Source organism: Rhipicephalus sanguineus, unplaced genomic scaffold (assembly GCF_013339695.2).
Source record: "Rhipicephalus sanguineus isolate Rsan-2018 unplaced genomic scaffold, BIME_Rsan_1.4 Seq589, whole genome shotgun sequence".
Taxonomy (NCBI): domain Eukaryota; kingdom Metazoa; phylum Arthropoda; class Arachnida; order Ixodida; family Ixodidae; genus Rhipicephalus; species Rhipicephalus sanguineus.
The window spans coordinates 189,856-207,758 of NW_023615573.1; the positions used below are offsets into that span (position 1 = coordinate 189,856).

Below are 17,903 nucleotides of genomic sequence, written 5' to 3' on the forward strand. Positions count from 1 at the left end.
GCAGGCCAGCCAAAGCATCATGGAGGGGAGCCTGGTAGCCGGCTGCCTGTGGCAAGAAACGCCTGTAGAAGTTGTAGGGTTTTGCGGCAATAGCTAGCCCTGAACCCTTAAGAGATGAGGCCGAGACCCAAAAAGACACATCTTTACTGGTCCAAGGCTCGGCCGCAACTGCCTGCTGCCAGCGGCTGCCGCGTGACACGAGCGCACACGCGATCGTCGTTGTCTTCTATGCGCTCACAGCCGCCGAGCGCCCCCATACTGGCCCCTCCCCTCGGAAAAAAGTGAGCGAAAAGGACGCGAACTTCACAAAGGTAGCCCGCGCAAGTGTCCTGGCTATCCTTGACCACGGCGGACTGCGCGTGGCACACAGGACCACCTGCCAGCACTGTCCGTCCACAACTCCTTGTAGGACCTCATGAGCTGTCGGATGTCATAACCGCTGACTTGTGCAGCGGTTGTGCTGCTGACTTGTGCAGGCTAATCGGACTCGCTCAGGATGACGACCACGTTCATCCGCGAGAGCAGGACCGCGAGAGCCCGGTGCAGCACCACACCCACCGAGCTAGCGGGCAGAGAGTAGTCACGGTAGACCTCCTCGCGCTGACGTTGTTGCTTGTTGCTGGTGCCGTTGTCGTAGATGTTGCGCTGTGTCACTCGCTGTGTCGTGTTTTTCCGTTGTAGCCGCCAGGGCCAGTCACGTCGAGGTGGCGGACACTCCTCCAGATGGTAGTTGTTAAATGCTGGCGACCTCCGTTTCTTGAGCTCGTTCTGCCCGTCCGTCTTGTCCTCAGTGTCCGACGCTTTCTCGCCTTGTTGCCGCTGCCTGTGGTTGCCTGCTCTTTTACTGTTGTTGACGTCTGGTTCCTTTTTGTGATCAGTGTCGGCATCCTCGGTATCTGCTTGCCGAGCCTTGCTTGAATCCCCGTCGTTGTTAGCCTCCACCGCGTTTCTCTTGTCCTTGCCGTCAGCTGACTCATCCTCGTTGGCGGCTGCCGTTGGAGCCACCTCATCAAAGGCTGCCTCTTATTCGTCATCCTCACTCTCGTCCTTCTTACTCCCTACCTCGTTCTTTTCTTTCCTTTCTTGACCCTCTTCTTCCTGACCACCATCCTTCTTAACGTTCTCCTTCGGTTCGCGTTTCGTATTTGGGGCTGTCTCGCCGCCAACGCCTCCATGCTGCGCGAGTTCGTCTTCTTTGTCCACTGCATCACCATTGACTACTCCTTCCCAGTTTCCAGTGCCGTCGTCACTTCCTGCGTTGTCCTCGTCTTTCCCTTCCTCCACGGCCGCCCTTTCGCCATCCCGAGACTCCTACGCCTCTTCGTTGCCGTCGTGGCAGTCAACGTGCGCATAAGCAACGCTCACCTCGTCCACTTCAGAGTATTTTTCGTCGCCTGCGTTCTCCGTGGCCTCCACATCACTGCGTCGCCCATCGTGGTCTCTCTTGTTCTTCCTTTTCTTCTTCTTCTCAACCTCACTGTTTGCTCCATTGGCTGCTCTTTCCTGGTCCGCAACGTCGTCTCGACGCGCGGCGTCTGCACACATGGCGTGCGCCGCCACGCCGACCTCGGCGACCTCCCGCTCGCCGGTCCGACACTCACCGGTCTCCTCCTCGCCGCCTCGGAAGTCATCGGCTTCGTTCCCGGAGGTCTCGACCGCCGCCGTGGATTGCGCGGCGTTCACGTTCTCCGGGCCCTCGCCAGCGCACGCGTCGTCTTCGTCGTCGGCGCCAGGTGCCGCCGCGGCGCACGAGCGCGCCAGAGCCTCCTTGACCTGCACAGACAGCGGGACGCCGAAGGAAGCACCGAGGTGCTCCAGGGCGATGATGGCACGCTGCTGCTCGTCGGGGGTCATTTTCCCGGAAAGGCAGCGGCACACGAGGGTCTCGACCGCCTGATGTAGTAGGACCAGGTCGTAGACCCCGTAGGCGGCCATGTCCAGGAACGCCCGTTTCAGCGCCCATAGCTCCGCGAAGGCGATATCGCCGTGCCGGGGGCCGAAATCAGGAGCTGCTGGGATCCGGCGGGCGATGACCGCGCAGAACATGGCGGGGCGGGGTTCTACCCGTTGGGGCGCCAGATGCAGGGTTTTGCGGCTATAGCTAGCCCTGAACCCTTAAAAGATGAGGCCGAGACCCAAAAAGACACATCTTTACTGGTCCAAGCCTCGGCCGCAGCTGCCTGCTGCCAGCGGCTGCCGCGTGACACGAGCGCACACGCGATCGTCGTTGTCTTCTATGCGCTCACAGTCGCCGAGCGCCCCCACAAAGTTCAGCATGCTGACTAAACGGCCAAGGTATTTAGCGGTGGTGGGATGAGGGTAATGTTGCAGGCCCGAGATGCGTTGGGGGAAAAAAGGGCCGAGTTCCCTGAGATGAAACTTCGTGGCCGAGGAAGCGGACGATGTAAGCGCCTAGCGTACTTTTTCGGGTATTGACGAGCAGACCGTGGTCATCGAGGCTTTGGAACAGCTGACGAAGCTGCCTGTGGTGCTCTTCGGCGTTGCGGGAAAATACCAGTATGTCTTCGAGGTAAACGAAGCAGAAGTCGAGACCGCGGACGACTTCTTCGATGAAGCACTGAAAGGCTTGTCTAGCGTTCCTCAGGCCGAATCTCATGAATGGAAACTCGAACAAGCCAAAGGGAATGATGATTGCCGTTTTTGGGACGTCATCTGGATGAACGAGTATCTGTGTGTAGGTCTTCACCAAGTCTAGCACGGAGAACACGTGGCAGCCATGAATGCGATGGGCGAAGTCCTGTATGTGGTGGACGGGGTACCTGTCCGGGATGGTACGCGCGTTGAGGGCACGGTAGTCCCCACAGGGCCACCAGCCTTCGGTCTTCTTCGGGACAAGGTGAAGTGGCGAGGCCCATGGACCGTCACAGCGGCGGGCAATTCCTTCGCGGAGCATGGCCTCGAACTCTGCTTTGGCTATGTGCATGCGGTCCGCGGCAAGGCGGTGGGTGCGGCAGAAAAACGGGGGGCCTGAAGTGGTCCGGATGTAGTGCACGGTGGTGTGCTGCACTATGCGTGGCAGTCCGCTGGGGCGCGTCAATCCGGGGAATTGGGCGAGGACGGCGGGGGACGGCGAGTGATTGTCGACACTGAGTACCTTGATGTTTGGCTGTTGGGCGGTCGTTCGCTGGCCTGGTGTGGACTGTCCCGTTGTCGCGTCGATGAGGAGGTCGTTGCGGCAGTCCGGAAGGAGGTTGTAGTGGGCCGGAAAGTCTGAGCCGATGACTGCCTCGGTGACGTCGGCGATGATTCCAGTGGAAGTCACGGCGTAAGTTTCTAAGCTGGATGTGCAGGCGGAGCGAGCCGCACGTCTTGATTGTGGAGCGGTCTAGGCGGGTTTTTACGAACTGGAATTTGTGCCAGACTCGGGTAAGAAGCGCCCAGCGCATTCTTGCACGTGACGATCGTATTGTGTATCGTGGTTACATGTGTTAAATGCGTTCACCTATAGGTTAAGACTGAACGGCAAGGCTTTACTCGGTGATGCTTCTTTTTCACATGAATATAGAGTAGTTTTATCTTTGTACATTTATTGAAAGAGCCCCCACAGGCTTCAGAAGGATGTTATGTCAAGGGTGCAATATACAACGTATATACTGGCATAAACGGAAGTATTAAAACGTGATTGGAAGCACGTCGTTATGGTACAAAAACAGTAAAAGATCATTTGCAGGTTCCCTTGCGCATTCACCTAAGACGCCTCGAAGGCGAAAGCCATTTTCGTTTCCTTCGAATTCGACATGTTCGCCGTGCCCTGCCACTCTCTGAAAGCTCTCTTCACCTAACGTACTTTTGCACTGCCTCCAGGATCGCCGGCACCTCGGCTGGTTTCACATTGCATCTGTGATTTGCCCACCTTTGACCAAGGAAGAATGCCATGCGATGAGATCACCATGTGACGCCCCAATCACGTGACGATGACGTCACAAATTTTGGTGAGCTGTGACGCCATCACGCGATGATTTTTTGCATCACTTGTGTGGACGCCGACGCGAGACGCCGGTCAATTTTCGCCTTTGATTAGGCATCTAAGGCTTTCGCCTTAATAATGTGATGTATTTGTTAAGAGAGCAAACGCAACATAAAATAGTGAAGTTGCGTAGTGATTCCCTAGTTCCCGAAATACCAACGCAATTAATAAGCAAGTAATTATTATACATAAAAGTCAGAAGATGTGTTTCCGCGTACTGTTATTTATCTGCTCTCTCGGCTGGTTCAGAATTAATCGAGAAAGTTTTGGTTCTCAAACAGCGATTAGTTTTTTGTCTGGTGTGAAGTGCCCGAAAATGCATTCTTTGTGCGCTCTTATCATTTCGTGGTTTTGAGGAAAGAGAGGCAATGGTTAATTTTATTTTGCGTTTGCATTCCAATGCCGCGTACACGTGTACGCTTATTATTCGTACGGTCTTGTTCGGGCACACTCTTGCGTTCATTGCTTGCGTGCGTAGCAGACAACGTCACGTGCGCAGAAAAGTACGTGCTTCGTTTCGCGTCACTGAATCGCGCTTCTTTTATATGTTCCAACTGCGAGAGTGCGATGCCGGTGAGCATGTTCGTTTTCTGGTATACCATTTGCTGCACTGGCTCATTACTTCGTAGCGCCTGACACCTGAGCGGCATGTGTCTCAGACTGGCGGACGGCACTCGTGCTCTGCCTATGATTTCTAACCTTCTGTAACTTTTCACGCCAGCATCGAAATGTTCTCGTGTTCCTGCACCAGGGTACATATGCAACAAACTAGGCATTTGCACGCTCAGGCGATGCGCCGCTCAATACGTACAATCATACATGGAAGCTCGTGGGGATCGCTTTCAGCGTATACACAAGCCCCGAAGTGAACACGGCGCCATAGCGGTAATTAGACGCCAGTCACGAAACGCCGCGCGCTAAACGTGCTTCGCTGGTTGCGCTGCCTGTACTGCACGGCCCCTGGGACCACGAACGGACGCGCTTTTCGTTCGGAGTGATGCGAAACGTACAGTGCGCAAAAAGCACGAAAGAAACGCGAAGACCGGCATGAAGCGAACTAAAACAGACGCAAAAGGCAGATGCACGAATCATCAGCTCTGCTCGTGACACACCGAAGCGATGGTGGGCACGTATCACCCTGTCTTTTTGTTTGTTGTCGAGTGTACTCACAGACAACAGCTGCGTTTTGCTGTGAAACCGGCAGCGATACGTGGTGTAAGATCGTTAGTAGTGCGGCTCTAGAGAAACTGGAACAGCACGAACTACTGAGATAAAACGAAAAGACGCATGGTAACGTTTCCGTATGGCTAAAAATAGTGCGTGAAATGCTTCGGGCATGAACACTTATAGAATGAGGCTAACGATGTCTGAATGTGATAGTGGTAAAGAGCTGGTTTCGCAGAAATTGCGGCGTCGGCGTCGGCGTCGGTGACGACGTGAGCGTCGTTGGTTGTGAGCGAAAAAGCGGCGTTGTCGGTTAACGAAGAATCGAGATAGATCTAAATAAATAAAATAATCGATTCTAGTGAGAATCTAACCCATTCCTTCTGCGTGGCAAGCAGGTGTTCCACCACATGACCGCGCCAGTGCTTGAAACTGTGTCGGAAAAAAACCCATGTAATATTTCGACGTAGTGCGAGGGGTCTCGTTAGTGCATCTAATGTTGCGTGCCAGAAGCGTACCATTTCACCTGGCATCAAAGCGTATGAATTGCGCAACGAGTGGGTGGTGTAAAAGCCTACCAGTTGTGAAGCGCCCTGGCAATTATAACCATCACGACCAGCAGCATCAGCTATGGGCAGATACGCAGGTGCGCGTACTTTTGATGCAGAACTATCGATGGTACTATCGATAATATCGATAGCTGAGTCACTATCGAACTGTCGATGGTGAAAAATACTATCTATAGCGCTATCGATAGTAAGAAATTCGATGGTACTATCGATAGTATAAAATCAACAGCGCGTACTCATTGCAGAATAAACTTGGTTCCCCACGCGAGTGGTACATAGTGTTGCCGTAGGAGCAGGCTGAAGGCAAGAAAGTTGACATGATTGTGTTCTTCACCAGAGTGCTTTGCTGACACGTGATCATAAAGTCAAACTGTTCAGATGTAGCGGAAAGGAAGCCTTTACGTGTGGTGGGACTGCGCGGCTTCAAATTGAGATTGCATTTTATGATTTCAAAATAAAAAAAATATAAGGAAGTTAATTGTAAGATGTAACCAGTTGCTTTTAGATAAGAGTTTATTGATGGATATATTCCGCCATTTTTACGGCGGAAATAATTAATTTACCTGCCAAAAATTGCTCACAAATTATGCGAAGCTGGTAGTAGGCTATCGCAAATATTTTGGCAATATGGCCGGCCAGCAACATCATCATTATTCACACCACTATCGATAGTATTGTCAAGTGGTTGTGACGGTGGAGAATGGTGCAGCAAGACTGGGAAATACGGAGCTCTTTATTTGGGCGAACTTGTGTCCAGACAATCAAAACTCCAAATACAAGCGCTACATGCTGCGCACTGATAGTGGCGGGAGCAGTCGTGAGCCGTTGAGTAATCTGATCATCGGTGGAACGCGTCATCCTTTATACATCAGTCATCAAACCTTCCAGCGTTATCGCTGGTGCTTGCGTAAGCTCTCGAATAAACTTGACTATTCGCGTTGGGCGCGTATTCTTAACAGAATGATCTCAAATAATTGTGAAGATTCTCAAACATTACGGCACGGTCTGCGTCAAACGTTGCTAATAGTCTTTGTGGGTGGCTGAACACGAATACGTCAAAACAAAGCAATATACACGCGTGGCAGTAATATCGCTAGTAATATTAACGATTGCACTACCGATTGCACTATCGAGAGTTTGTCGATAGTAGCACTATCGATAGTTTGTTTACACTATCGATAGTTTCAAAAAAACTATCGATACTATCGATAGTCAATTTACCGATAGTTCTGCATCACTAGCGCGTACTCCCTTACGAACGCGTAGTCGGCATTTTGCCGATAGACAAGCGGAAGAATTGTGGCGTAGTGGGCACTTCCCAACTATAGTTGAAGCAGGAGCGTAGCAGTAACTCACCTCAAACGAGGAAGAAGCTTCCTTCGAGTGAAAGAGGTGTAAACATAGAGAGTATCATTCTGTGCAGACAGAAGGAGGAGAATACTGAAATGTTCAACGTACGTGCCAGTGTAGGATGCAGAAAGAATTCACATGAAAGGGAGCGTGACCGGTGCAGAAGGACTGAGCTTCAGAACGGTTGCGCAGTGGTTGCACAGATCGATTCGAGCAGATGCCTTTGTGCCACATCATGTGAGGCAGCAGCAGTGACCGTTGCGAAGCTCAAGGCGTTTCTGCCTTACCTGATGCGAGAATATATTGGCGTGGTGGAGGCGATCTTTCAGAGACTTTTACATCGATGCGCGTGGTGCGAACGCCTTCTCGCCAAGTGCTATAATTTGCAGGCGAAGGCTGCGTTTGCGTCCAAAGGATACAGTGCGTTTGAATGGGCCATCTTCCTAAATGTGCACATTCGGAGGCGCAGGCGTGCGTCTGTGGTGCACTCTAAGAAATAAGAGTCAAAAGAGGGTCATGGAACCGTGACTCTCTTCGGGTGTCCATCTGACCCCTTTTGGAAGCTACAGGCAGAGAAAAGGAGTTAGCATTTTGGAAGGAGTCACTGGACCCTCCTGAAGCGTGTTTCGATTGGCTTCCGTACACATCGCGCTCTTGCCCTTTGGCGCCGTTGAGGCGCCTCGCTCGACGATGCAGACGGGGTGCCGGGGTGGCGCGCCGCTCTCCTCTCTCAGTCGTCACAATCTCCTCGTCTAATGGAATGCGTTGTGTGGTTGCGTTGGTTGCGCGTCTTCGGTGGTGTTGACGCCGGCTCCGTGCACGAAGTGACACCAGTGACGCTTGGAGGGCGGAATATTTATGGAGCTGCGGACACCGACAACGGGCGCCAGTTGACGGTGAGCGTACTGCTTTAGCATGTACTAATTATACAGTTTTAGCTGGTCGTCTGCAGCAGCTCTGCGGAAGTTATCTGTCAGCCATTTCCAACAGCAGCCTGTGACCGCGGGGCTGTTGCGGATGCCCAACTAAAGCTGTCAGTTAACGAGTTGCCACCGTTATGCGCGCTGCTGTACAAGCTCCCATAAAGTGAGCAATGCAAACAATTATCGAGGGTCATTTCTTGCTGATCGCACGTTGTGTCTGCACTACTGAAGGGGCAAGATGTTTTGAGATGCACTTCAGTCTACTTCATAATAACATTTCCATCGACCTTGAGTGTGCAGCGTGCTTCCGCGCGTGTGAACGTGAAAAAAAAAAGCCTGTGTACAGAACGCTCCGACGCACTATATATAATGATTTGTTGGCTTAAAGACGGTAGTTTGAGGTGCAGATATATTACGGTGGCTTCCAGAACGTACGCGGTACTCATTCAAATTGGACACGCCTCGTCGGTAAAGTGAACAAGCTCGCGACTTTCGACGGCGCGCGTTGTTGCGGCCGCCGCCGTGCACTCTTTTCCCTCGTTTCTGTTTGCTGTTTTCGTGGTTTGCATACACTACAATGACGTTGGGCGCTATAACAGAATCGAGTGAGTGTACGTGATTGTGGGAGTTATGTGCGCTAATTCTAGCATATGACATGTCTGATCTCAACGTAGACGGCGTACGCACGTGCTGGGTGTCGTTCGGGCCCGCGTACACGCATCTGTTTATCTGAGTATTTAAGGATGGGTTACGTTTGTAAAACATGCGGTCAATAACCGCTCACGGCATGCCCCTGACTACCGGAGGATGTGCTTTGTTGTTTTGTTGTTAGTCTGTGAGAACCACTTATTGTGTAGGTTTTGCAAACATTTACTGCAATTTCATTTTCTCATCATAATATCACGTTCTGCTTTTCAGATACCATTTTTCATGGTGCTCAAGCTGGACAGGAGCGACAACCTAGCAAGCCACAAGTCTGATGCCTCAAGCCATCACCACTTTTTGATTTATTCTTAATCATAAGGAATAAATATGGAAACATGATGGAGATTTCTGCTGTTTATTTAGCACCATATGACACTGTGCACATCATAGTCACACATTTTAGTTGGCTATACTCATAGAAGCATGTAAATGAGGAACACCCAAACTTCTTAATTGGAAATCACAGACCATCTTTTCGCGCTTTCTATGCAACTTTGCTGGAAAATATGTGTTGTTTTCACGAGTTTTGTTAAAATAATGCTAAAACGGAACTATTCTTTTTTTGCAGTCACTGGGCAGAACTGCAAGTATTATTCGACTTGCTTAAAATGAATACTCCACTATTTTCAACAGTAGTCGCGCAAAATCAGAGCGAGGGTCAAATGAGTAGCTTAAAATACTTGTGGAGTCGCTCGACGCTTCGGTGTGGGTCACTTGACCCCCGTAGGAGCGCTACCGGCACGAGTCGTCTGACTCCCTATAAGTGGTAACGTGATCCTTCGGATGAGAGTCTTTCCACTCTTCCTAGAGGGTCAAACGACTCTCCTAGAGCGAGCCGACCCTGACCCACCAAGAGAGTCACCGTGACTATTTAAAGAGAGTCCTATACGTGGCAAGTCAGAACTCTCCGAAGAGAACCACGCATACTCTTTTTTTTTTCTTAGAGTGTGTTGTTAGCCTCAAAGCACATGAAACACGCCATTCGTTTCGTGTGGGACGCCATAACTTGAGTGTCGTGTTTAAATTACTGACCGTTGTTTTCTTGCACTTTCACTTAAGAACGAAATTGTTTTTTTTGTGTGTTCATGATCAGCTATGCATTGTCACGTGATCTGCCATTTGAACTCTTCGGGAAGCATTCTAACTTTATCGATCATTGTTTGGTGGCCATGTGTAGTGTACTGTGTGTCATTGCTACGCGCCCATGTATCTCCTTTTTGTATTTTGCATGATAAACAAAAGACTTGAATGGGGGCCTCTGTGATGTGCGCGCATAAGATTCGTGGCGCCTCTGTGTGATGTGCGCGAAGAGAAAGACGACGACGACAGTGGAGGTCTAGCGAAAATGCGCGAGTGCTGCTAGGGTCGAAGAGGAGCAGAAGAAAAAAAAGTTGATCGATCCCTCCGCCATAGGAATCGGAATAACACGAACGTAAAGCGTGCTCTTACAGAAGTAACTGAATGTTTACATTGATATAAGAGAGCTTGTACAATGTATATTGATGTCTGGCAGCTGTAGCACCGTTTAACGTGGATGCACCCACTTTGATGATTGGTGGTACATCTCCATCCGTCCTGACGACTAACGTCCATGTTAAATGATTAAACAAACCCTTGTGGTAGCTGTAGCAGTTAACGGTGAAAGCGTAATCAGAGAACGAGTTGTGATGGCCAGAAGAGAGTCGCATATTGGACGCAGAACTTGGTCGCCATCCCGCGACATGTTAAAATGTGATTGAACACCACGGCCGGGCAAGAGCGAAACGCGAAACGCGTCGCACCGCCCCTGTAGGGCGGCCGCGATTTTAAAGACGATAGTCTTTCTTGGGGAACCTAAACGCAGAAACTTTGGTCTGTCTTTCTGTCTTTCTGTTTGTCGGCACGTCACCCGATTCAGCCAACCGGCCAAAGTTGAACCACTTGCTTACCGCCCACCCATCTTGAACTGGTACGGCTGTTCATACTTGTGAACGTTGTCGATCAAAAAGTAAATATTACGCATATCTGAGGCGTAACATCATTAGGTAAGTATTAGGTGGTGTGTTCCTTTAATAGAAAATACATAGATACGCAATTTTAAAGACCTTGATGGTATGCGTTTAACGTTGAGACAGTAACGCGTTTATTAAAAGACTGCCACAGCTGAAGCGATCAGCGGTCCAAGCCGAGCAAGCGCGAGCGCCAACAACAACCGTCTTCGTCCTCTTCTTTCGCAGGCGTTCTTGTCTGCGCCCTACCATGTTACAAATCACTCCCCCGCGGAAAAGGAGCCATCCTGGCGACCTAAGGAACAGGTACAACTGGTGGGTCATAATGCGGCTTCAGTCGATCGACGTGAACAGTCTCGCAGCCGCGACGACGGCGGGTTGTAGATGATTGAACAGGCTCAATCATATAGTTAACTGGGGATGCTTGACGTAGGACGCGGTAGGGGCCTTCGTACTTAGGCAGTAGCTTTGTGGAAAGGCCAGGAGCGGAGGAGGGAACGCGAAGCCACACCAACGTTCCAGGCGAATACGACTGAGGAGGCAGGTTTTCCTCGTGACGGTCCTTCTGGCCCTACTCGCCCTACAATGTTACAACCCTAGTTTCTTAAGGTGCGCTGAAAATGCGACTGCGCTGAAACTTGTCTTCCTCCGTGCCCTCTGCACAAGCTCATGTTGTGTTTCGGTTTCGGTTCAGTACTGCATTGTACGAATGACAGGGGGCGCCGCTCTGGCATTCCTGTTTTACCCAGGCGACGTGTAAGTAAGAGAGTTTGTGGAGAGTACTCGTTGAGTGCGGACGTTTCTTCTCCTTCGGCGCATCGCACCAAACAGCGTGTTCGGGTTGGCCGGCGTCCCCACCGGTCGCGTTGGTCACCGCCGGTCTTCGCCTGCCGCTGCGCCGGGACTACCAGCCCGCAACACAGCACTCATGTTTCTCGACGTATTGCCAGATGGCGTCCATATCTCACGCAGCGCCTCTTCTATCGTCTTTAGACGAAATTTGCAGCGAAGCACGCAGATACGCGGCCAATTTTTTCTCGGAGCGAGCGCGTGAGCGGGGAACGCAGTCTTACAGCCAGGTGAAGCAGACGCTCGTCGCAGAGATATTTTTGGTTTCGATTAGCGTTATGCTATGAGCGAGGCCGACGCTTTTACGACGCTTTAGGGAACCTACATGACCGGCTGTTTTAGAGTGATGTCAGCCTTTGACCCACTACATGCCGCCAACGGACCGATGGCGATGGCGATCTGGCTATACCATTCGAATCGGGTCGCCTGCACTCAATGCGCGGCGTAGCCTGGAAAAATTTTAAAAAAACAAAAAACAAAGAAAAAAAAGGGAAAAAAAACTTACTTCAGAGCATCTCGGCTCCAAGACATTCCCGGAAACATGGGCACGGGAGTCACCGCGGCGCACCATACCGCCACCAGTGTTCCAACCGTTGTTTGGTTAACTCCACATGTGTTCTGGCGCCTTTACGCTGTTCTTCTTCGAAAAAACCGAGTGCCGTCTGTAGCGATGTTGTCTCGGAGGGTGGGTGGATCTTCGGACACTGGAGGACTATGTGTTCGATTGTTTCCTCTGCTGCATTGCAAAGGATGCATTGCGTCTGCTGCCCGTCAACATAGTGTGCACTCCAGTGTCGAGTACGTAGCACGCCAGATCGTGCCTCCGCCAACAAACCACTTCCTCGTGAATTGTCGAAAAAAGCTTCCTTGGCAATGTCTCCCTTCGCCATCATGTACACAGTCATAGACGACTTCTTTTCGGCCGTTCTCACCCACTCTTCCCTTTCCTGCTGCCGCACCAGCTGCCTTGTACTGACCGCTGGCACTGCCACCTTCACATCGCCCTGCGTGGATTCCAGACAGACAGTGGGGAGGTGATGTCGGTCCCGCAGGCTACGTGTGCGACGTGCCCACTTTGTTGAGCAGCTGGCAAAGATGGTGTGCACCCACACCTGTCGCGCGAGATTGGCACTGAGGAGGCGCATGAAACGCTTCTCGTACGTTGCCTTAGCCACCGCCTCACGAGCCACGAAGGAGGACCACCCCACGTCTCCCTGTATCGCCTCAATAGGTGTCTGTCGGTGCACGCCCAGGGCTACTCGGCCGGCTTCTTTTTGACGTCTTTCCAGAAATTCTCTTGTACCAGATGAGATGCACAGCACCGCATTCCCATACATCAGCCCCGGTACCGCTACCATCTTCCACAGCCCCCCATCGCTTCGTACCTTTTGAAGGCCCACAACGTCTGCCTACCCAAGATGCCCCGGTACCTTGTTGCATTCATCCTCAGTGCGTGCTCGTGCTGCTCAAGATATCTGGGCCCTGTGTTCAAGTGTACTCCGAGGTACTTCACGCCGTCCGTGCACTGTAGGGTGCTTCCTTGTAGAGACCATGCTTACCCGGAGTAGCTCTTCGGCCCCCATACCTTGACGCCGCACTTTTGTGGATTGAACCGCAGATGGAGTGTGGCCATCGTGTCCCCACATATGTCCAGCAAAGCCTGGAGCTCGTCCGTTCAGTGTGCCAGCAAAGCAACGTCGTCTGCGTATATCAGCGCTGGGACCCTCGTCGTCACTCCCTCCCCTGCTCCTTGTGCCGCAGTGCGTACCCGCACCCTGATGCTTCCAGCTTTCGGGATACACCTACAATGTAGAGCATGAAGAGCAGCGGCGACAATGGACACCCTTGCCGAAGTCCACACTTACTCTTCACAGATGCTGTCATGTGCCCCCCCCCAGTCCGCCTTGGCCGTTACCCCTTCATGCAGTGACCTGAGGATATCCAGGTCCTCTTCCTCAAGACCCAGCCGTTGCAGAATATCCCAGAGCACTGGCCGATGCACACAGTCATATGCTTTCGATATGTCCAGGAACGCCACCAATAATGGGCTCCGATTTTGTTCAGCAATTTCGATGCATTGTGTCAAAATAAATAAATTATCTTCAATGCGTCTTCCCGTACGAAAGCCCATCTGGAACTCTCCCAGCACACCTGTTAGCTCTGCCCATCGTTGTAACCTTGCCCTGACCACCTGTGCAAACATTCTGTACAAAACTGGTGTCACTGCAATGGGTCTGTAGTTCTTCAGGTCTCTTTTGTCACCTGACCCCTTGTACAAAGGAATCACCCTGCTCTCTTTCCATGATTCTGGGATTTCAGAGTTCACCATAATTTGCTTGAGGAGCTCTCGAATGGTCTGGCGTGTTTCCTCACCTGCGGCCTTCACTAGACTCATTGGGATGCCGTCCCACTCTGCTGCAGTACCACCATCCATTCTAGCAGCTGCACGGTCAAGCTCTCTACCTGTGGGTGCTATTCGAAGTTCTGCCTTCTGTTTCGTCTCCCCAGTCGGTAGTATGACTGGCTGAGCCTCTTCATCATCTCCGCTCCCCCCGCCAAAACACAATGTTGCCAGACAGCAACGCCGCGCTGTCACCCTATCTTGGCGCCCGCACTGCGTCTACGCCCGGTTGCGTTTAGTTCTCGACAATACGGCGTCGAACGTTGCGGTAGCGTGTTAAACGCTGCCAGTGAAGCCCTCCATGCTGCGTACCACTCTGCACTAATCACAACAGAAAGAGCGTGCGAATGTTCCGCTTCCCAGCGAGCCCTGGCCGACGACAACTCTGGCTGGCTCAAGTGAAGCGAGACGGCTCGGAGAGTGCGTCTCGTATTTGCTCTGCGAGTACTGCCTATTTCGTTCAGTTTTTCGCTGCAGCACACGTTATATGTGTTTCACGGGGTTCGCGAATGCGTAGATAACGAAGTTGTCGTTGCCGCGTCCACGCATTGCGAGTAGGAAGCCTACAAACGGGACGCGTCCGCGCGTCCGTACGGAGCCGCGCTCGCTAGTCTGAGCTGTTGCCTCCCTTGCGTGAGTTCGCGTCAGCGTAACCTCAGTGTTATGTCGCCATAGGGCACCTTATGCTTTGCCTAAGATGACAAGAAGCAGAAAGCCTTCTCATTTCACTCGATTATATTGATCCTTACCCCGGAAGCATAGAGTTTCATACAATAACCTAAAGAGGAAACTGGCGCTGCGATCATTCAACCACCATGGGAATGATGGGAAGTACAGGCTTCGGATTGGATAGCGTTAGCTAGCGAACTGTCTACGGATCTTTTTCTACAGTTTCAGTTTCGTTGTTCGCGAGGCGTGGGTAGTGTCGTGCGTTACAAAGCACTCAAGCAGTGCCTTTGTTGTTCAAAGAGGCTGAAGACCGCTAGACCTCTTGATTTTCGGTTTCGTTGCAGCTTTACAGGTTGTATATGGCAGTTTTAGTCAAGCGTCGTTCACTCACCGATGCGCACAGATGTAGCGTCCCATGCCAGTGCAGGAAATTGCATAAAGTTCACGTCTTTTGATAAGCGCGTCTTGCCAAAACTCGTTCAAATCGGCTGCAAGTACGACGGCGAAGCCAAGTGGACGCACCTTCACGCTCCTCTGACTTGACTTCACAACAAAACACGGTGTAAGAAAAATAATTTAGGTGTGGACACTCCGCCCGACGGCGCGTCCACATAATGTTCGCCTCTTTCCTCCTTTCGGCCCCCATGTCGCAGCGCCTCCCACGCAACCGCGGCCGGCGCATGTACTATAGAAGACGAGCTGCGTGCGTAGCGTCCGTAACAACGTTGCGCACGTGAGAAGTCAGCAGAAAGACTGCTCACGCGCTCTAAGCAAGACGCCGCGCTTTTACGTACGCAACGCTGTTGGGGACGCTATGTGCGTCGGGTGCGCCGTTTACACCGTGGCCGTATGAAAACTCGCCGTGAAAAAATGCAATGAAGTGAAAAAAAATGAAGAAAAACGCGCGTTCGCCTCGTCGCAATATGTTTCTTAAGCCCCCATGTCGCAGCGCCCCCCACGAAACTGCAGCCGGCGCATGTATTAAAGGCGAACATTATCTGGACGCGCTCTCCTTCGCGGCGGGCAGAGAGTGTCCACACCTAAATTATTTTTCTTACACCGTGCAACAAAACCAGAGATGCGTTGGAAGCAGGCCACTTGGACAGACGCACCTGGCATCGCAGCAGACGATACGTTAAGTCTTTCTCACTCCATACGGTACTGTTCTTTCCATAAATAGATAATGCATACTTTCGAGGGAAAAACAAGCGTGTTTGTTTTCAAGTGTTGTAAAAAAATAATTCATTATTTGATGATGCCAAAACTGGAACGCAATTGCAGAGCAATGCATACCCTGGTGGTTAAATTTGTGCAGGTTTCACTTTCATCTCACGGTCACGCAAACTTTTTGCAATAAGCTTTACGTACAAAAGAATGAAGCAGGATTTAATAGGAAATAACTTGATATGGCTTTGTTTTACACTCGGGAAACAAGCGTCGCGAATCTCAAGAACCTAATCCATTCGAAACAAATCCGAAGCCTGTACTTCCCATCATTCCCATGGTGGTTGAAGCGCCGGTCAAGGAGCCCGCGTAGACACTATTGCCAGATTCCCCCCTAGGTATTATTGTAAGAAACTCTATGCCCGGAAGCTTTCTGCACCTAAAGTGCTTTTGCATTGCCTCTGCGATCATAGCCATTACAACTTTTTATTTTCCACTATCGTAGTTAAGCATTGCCTCCGAGATAGGCACATGTTTCACCAAGCGACGATGGCGTGTGATGACGTCATCATGTGAAGTCATGTGATGAACTCATCACGAAACGTTATGATCACGTCACAATGTTCGGAGCTCTCCGACTTCATGATGACGTCACACGGTCGGCTCCATGATGACATCGATTGATATTCAGGTCATGCGACTTTCGATGCGCCGTCGGCTCGCACGCATTCACCTATCTAGCACGTGACCTCTGCCTACCTTTATTCCGTTTTCTTGAATGATTTGTGTTGACACCGCCGCCGACAGTGTGTGGCGATATCATCATACGTGTTACGTCATAGTGATTCTCATGATGACGTCATACTTTGGTGTCATACCATGGTATTGCTAAGTGATGTATTGCTCATGTTGACGCCGACACTGGACGCCAACGACGGTTACATTTCGCGTTGGATGCATCTAATGCCCCTGACACACGGGCAAAAGTAAAGTGCTTTGAAGTAAACTACTTTTGTCGCCCAAAGGGACCATTTTCAGAAAGGAGTTGCGCCGATGACACACGGCACCGGACTAGCGCTTCAGGTGGTTCCTCAGAAGAACGCTGAAAATAAATGGCGCTTCTTCTGCGAGGGATGTATTTTAAAAAAAGCTACGCATGTAGATCACTTTTAGCGCTACCAGAACTCGAAAACGTTTGTTTTTAATGTTTGACGGCTTATAATATTGCTCACGTTCGTATATTTTTTTCCTTTTTTTTTGCATTTTAGCAGCGACCTCGATTGGTTTTGCAACTATGAACAGTCGGTGTTTTGGTACCCACGTTCTTGCCGTCCTTTCTCACGTTTGTGTCAAAGTGCCGGCGTGCCGCGTTTTATTCATAGCGTTATTCACACAACTGTGATCACGTGATGGATTAGCGGAGTAATTAGCGATAGCGAGAAAGGAAGAGTTGCGGTAATCCTGACGCTTGTTGCTCTCGGATCTCTTGATGGTGAGATTAACGCAGCGCAGGCGAAAGTCAAACGACTACTCACCAGAGTCTTTACAAAAGAGCGCAGAGACGCGCCTTCACATTACAAGAGCGCACAAATGCATACAACAGAGGCGACCGAAGCCAGCGCACACCCGACGCGCTTCTCGCTAAGCGTTCTTGTGGGACGTGGACCACGTATGGCAAGCACGCCGATGAGCGTCCCTTGCAGCGCACTCGCAGGTAACGTGGAGTCGCGTGTTCCTCGATAAGCGAGTTGACCTTGCATATCGGGTTTTGCAGGCACGGTGATGACAACACACATTGAAGACACCAACGTGGCGGCGCCAGTGACGTGATGCGGGCGTGCGAGAGTATAGTTACTGTAAACACAATGAATACAAGCGTGACGCGCGCGACGACACACAACGTGTGGGTTTGACAACCGGCGACAGCCCGCACTGTGCCACTGTCAACTCCAAAGTGGCGGCGCCAGTGACGTGATGCGGGCGTGCGAGAGTATAGTTACTGTAAACATTTACTGTTTAACAAATCCCTTCACTACTGGAAATGAACACATTTTCTCTAGGGGAAGAAATCACGGGGCAACCTAGCGTTGTGACACGCTTTCTTCTATTGATCAGCTCTGCACACTGTGTGCG

At 51.1% G+C, this 17,903-nt stretch overlaps 1 protein-coding gene across 1 annotated transcript; it reads right to left on the reverse strand.

Annotated features, from left to right (window-relative positions):
* Positions 1–477: 477 nt before the first annotated feature.
* Positions 478–2,046, reverse strand: LOC119377856 (protein starmaker-like). The gene is made up of 3 exons (XM_037647153.1): positions 1,366–2,046; positions 1,041–1,311; positions 478–989 (listed from the first exon to the last, which is right to left on the reverse strand). Exons 1-3 carry the CDS (start codon positions 2,044–2,046, stop codon positions 478–480), a joined length of 1,464 nt encoding a protein of 487 aa, XP_037503081.1.
* Positions 2,047–17,903: the final 15,857 nt, after the last annotated feature.